This window comes from Haliotis asinina, chromosome 9, assembly GCF_037392515.1.
Source record: "Haliotis asinina isolate JCU_RB_2024 chromosome 9, JCU_Hal_asi_v2, whole genome shotgun sequence".
Taxonomy (NCBI): Eukaryota; Metazoa; Mollusca; class Gastropoda; order Lepetellida; family Haliotidae; genus Haliotis; species Haliotis asinina.
Genome location: NC_090288.1, coordinates 56,179,721 through 56,184,263, shown reverse-complemented (window position 1 = coordinate 56,184,263; position 4,543 = coordinate 56,179,721). Strand labels below are relative to the sequence as shown.

The 4,543-nt window shown below is 40.2% G+C and overlaps 1 protein-coding gene across 1 annotated transcript; it reads right to left on the bottom strand.

Annotated features, from left to right (window-relative positions):
* Positions 1-1,486: 1,486 nt before the first annotated feature.
* LOC137297337 (transforming protein RhoA-like) lies at positions 1,487-3,258 on the bottom strand. The gene is made up of 2 exons (XM_067829347.1): positions 3,106-3,258; positions 1,487-1,924 (listed from the first exon to the last, which is right to left on the bottom strand). Exons 1-2 carry the CDS (start codon positions 3,256-3,258, stop codon positions 1,487-1,489), a joined length of 591 nt encoding a protein of 196 aa, XP_067685448.1.
* Between the last annotated feature and the right edge of the window lie 1,285 nt (positions 3,259-4,543).

The window sequence follows — 4,543 nt, the reverse complement described above, 5'->3', positions numbered from 1 at the left end:
CTCCCACTTGCAAGCTTCTGATCCCGACGAACTTGTGTATCGATACAAGCATAGTTTCACTATTACTTAATTTTTGTAAATAAATAAATTTATAATAAATAATAATTATTAATTTCTTAATTACTTTTAACCGCTGTGACATGTAGCTATAATCTCGGCACCGATGAAAACAGCTGAGGCAGACATGACAGAAACAACGTTACTTTACTCATATTTAAATAGCTTGCAGTTCCCCGTGTATCCAATCACAGACTCAACTCCATATCGTGGTTTTCGTTCGTAGAAGTTTGGGTTGTGTTTGAGGATGCACCAGTAAGCACATATTTAACCTTGTGTAAACCATAATGTGCATTCGTGCAAAACAAGAAATGACATAGCGATATGTCTCAAATATTATAAAAACGAAATGGGTTCACCCTATGACTTTGGAAAACCAAATGCAATTATTTTATGAGAACGAAGTTTTTTATTCAAATATGATATTTGTTATCTTGTTCCGTTAACTTAATTTGTAAGCTCTAATCATGAGAAGCCAATGTAAACGAACAACGTGGTAATTAAATCAAGAAGATCCAAAGAGGCATTTCAAAGCCATCGAATGTACTTTTGTATTTTTAAGATGGAATGCATAATTATAAATAGAAGTGACTGGGAGGTGTCAGTTTAAAGCTCTAGTGCAATATCTGACACAATTAATTGCCATTGTTTTACACATCAACGTCACTATATCATAAGTTTCAATCGCGCTAGACCTCTCTTATTGGTCTCCTTGCTGAAATATTGCTAAAAGCAGCGTAAAATCTAACACACTCACTCGCTTTGCGTGAATGAGTTTAGTTTTACGCCCCTTTTAGTGGTCTTCCAGCAACGGGGACACCAGAAACGGGCTTCACATATAGCCATATCGAGAATAGAACCCTGGTTTTCAGCGTGACGAGCGAACACTTTAACACTAGGCTACTCCATCAACCCCTTGTCATAAGAAGTGTATATTATCTGACCTCTACATTTTGTTAGAAGCAACAAGAATACAAATCATCATCAGTTATAACGTTTCCATCATACTGTCTGCAGATATCGCTATCTAAATTATATATATATATATATTTATATTTGTTGAAACTGCCAGGCAAATGAAAGGACAGTTAATACAGTTATGCAAACTCTTAGGGGACAAATAAGTCATTTCGTGATAGTTGCGTTGGGTCAATAATAATGTATCAATCGGCGTTTTAACCAGAAATCAAGTCTAAAATGTTACAACTTACTATTTCTTGATCATACACTTGTTTGTTATATTATAAAACACACAGTATTTTGGAGACATATACTTATTGTCAGGTATCATTATTACTATATTCAATGTGAATCTAGAAAGGAAAGCTTCGGGACAAATTCTGTGAGCCTGGAATACTCAGTTTACGGTCGCCTTTGTCATGATGTATTTCTTCTCTTTTAATGATATTGTTTCAGTAAGCCGATAATTTCACAGGATTTCACATCTACTGAGTTTCTTTGAATTTTTCTTCGACCTCTTCGTGGTCAGCGCTACACTAGCTGCTGTTTGGAACACCTCCCTCACACCCTGCATCAGTTTAGCCGAACATTCGAGATAAGCCTCTGCTCCAATTCGCTCAGCCATATCATGACCCTCGTCCGGTTTAACCGGAAACTGTTTGTTGCGAGCCAGCTCAGCCTTGGTTTTGGCATCATTGCGCAGATCTTTCTTGTTGCCGACGAGGATGACGGGAACGCTGGGGCAGAAATGCTTCACTTCCGGGTTCCACTTCTCACGAATGTTATCAAGGCTGTCTGGACTGTCGATAGAGAAGCACATGAGGATGACGTCAGTATCTGGGTAGGACAGCGGTCGGAGTCGATCGTAGTCTTCTTGGCCTGCAGTATCCCACAGCGCCAGCTCGACCTATATGAACAATAACGTCCCAAAAAATAAACGCTTGTCCAGATGGGTCATCGTGACATCAAACCACTGAGAGATTATTTTTAACTAAATCATTGCAACGATATGTCAGCTCATATGGCGCTGAACTCCATGCCGCACTGGCAAACTATAAGCACATACAAACAAATTAATCTAAGCAGCAAGATGCTGGAGGAACATATCAAAGTTTGAACTAACACGTCTAATAAGATGAGACCACATGTCTCGCGTGTGTTTTGTATGTTAGGCGGGACTCATGTCCCAGAAATTCTCTGCCAAACACAGTCACCCATCCAAGGACTCTCCGTGACCGACGTTGCGTACTATATCTAATTTGTGACCTGGGTTATATGTGAAATATCATACACCAGCAAATTTGGAATAATTAATCCAAACCTCTAATAATTTTGTTTAATTATTAAATCGGAGCTGCACAAATAGACAAGTATCGTTTTCCCATTCAAGACCTTTGTAGTGTTTTGAGGCATTGTTTTACGCTATAAAGTTTCACCTGTTATGCATTGCACCTGTTGAGTCAGTGAGGGCAGTGGTGTGTGCGATTCGAGACATTTTACGACACGACGTTCAACATTTAGCTTTACTATTCTCTTGACAAAAATCCTGGGGTTCACTATAATTAGATATGAGTCCTGATATTGCTCCTGCAAAGTATTTTATGCTTTGTTTACCTTTTTTATAGTAACCTAAAACTATGTGTTTGCGCATAATCTGTTGCATGTGCAGGGAATGTGTGTGGTGTTTTACTAATTTCAAATTTTAGACCTGCACCAACTAATGTATGGGTTAACCCTCAGTCGCCTGGTAACACATAGAATAGGGACGATTATGTATATAGGGCACATATCCAGGCGACTAGTACATTTTCAAGGCGCACAACCCTAACCCAGCATGCTCAATGTGCACCTAGAAAGGTGTGAGCAAGGACAGTCCACCCGGTTTCACGAGAACTTCTTTGCAAAGTCAGTTAACTGCTCAATTAAATTATGCTTGAACAATCACAGAAACGTCCTGTTTGAGGGACAGAATCCAATGCCTCACTCACTCACTCATTCACTCATCCACCCACTCACCCACTCACCCACTCACCCACTCACCCACTCACTCACTCATCCACTCACTCATTCACTAGCGGGGACGCTTACCTGTTTACCGTCGACTTCGATGTCTGCGATGTAGGTTTCGAAGACAGTTGGCACGTAGACGTCAGGAAACTCGTCTTTAGTGAACACAGCTAGAAGACATGTTTTCCCACAAGCACCATCTCCCACGATCACCAGCTTCCTCCGTCTATCCATGGCCGGACTGACTTCCTGACGTTTTAGTTTTCGTATCGCAGACTATTATATGGCATGAATGGTAGTGGCGTCACCTATGTTTGCGCAAAAACGTACGTGGAATACTTTCCTATTTTGGTTTCTGATATTGAGTACATGATCGTGGCGTATGTAAGGTGAATGAGTAAGTTTTAGTTTTGAGCCGCTTTTACCAATGTCGGGACACCAGAAATGTGCTTCACATATTGTATCCATGAGGGGAATCGAACCCGGACTTTCAGCGAAAACGCTTTAACCAATAGGCTACCAGCCGCTATCGTATTTAAAGTCAGAAGTTATCAATTAATTGCATTTCAAAACTCTCAAAGACGTGGGCGGTGGGGTAGCCCAGTGGTTAGAGCGTTCGCTCATCATACTGAAGACCCGGGTTTAATTCCACACATGGATACAACGTGTGAAGCCCATTTCTGGTGTCCCCCTCCTTAATATTGTTTGGTGCAAAACGGTGTAAAACTAAACTCACTCACACTTAACAGAATAAAATCAGTATTTATATTCGCGTTTGCGTTGTCTGATCAAATATTAAATCTTTCAACTTAATAAAATCATTGCTGTTCTAACTTGAACTTGAACAAGCATTACCATGGTAAAATTAATATAATCACCCATGAACAAGAATCAGACTATTTGGGTTCCACATTATATGCTTGTCTAAACATCGATGAATTTCCTGGTACAGATCGATTATTTTCAGACCCCTGTCATGTAGCTGCAGTATTGCTGGGGACGACGATAAACATCGACGAATTGCCTGGTACAGATCGATTATTTGTACACTCCTGTCATATAGGTGCAATATTGCTGGGGAAGATGCTAAACAAGATATAGACAACTATAACACTTCCCAGAATAGCCTTGACGACAAAAGTAAATGTACGAATACTCAACCAAGACCCTAGCATTTAACAAACACCGTTACACGCCCCCCTGTCCTCCAGGCAACGTCCTACTCCACAGCTGTGTAAAGCTTAGCAGGGTAGTTTATATAATGGGAGTTCAAAGTGTATACCCTAGTCGCCAGATGAATACAGGCAACCAGCTAGTTGATAAGAATGTCAGATTACGAAACACAGTCATGTACGTACCTTTTTTGTGTAATTGACCACCAATACATGTCACTAACGGACCCGTGTGTCAAAACGTTTTCAAAGTTTGCAGATGAACTATGTTCATTTCACAAAGTTCGTATCAACATACCTTTATCGCTGATGATATGATATCTGTGATCGTGCCTTGAGAAGGACAA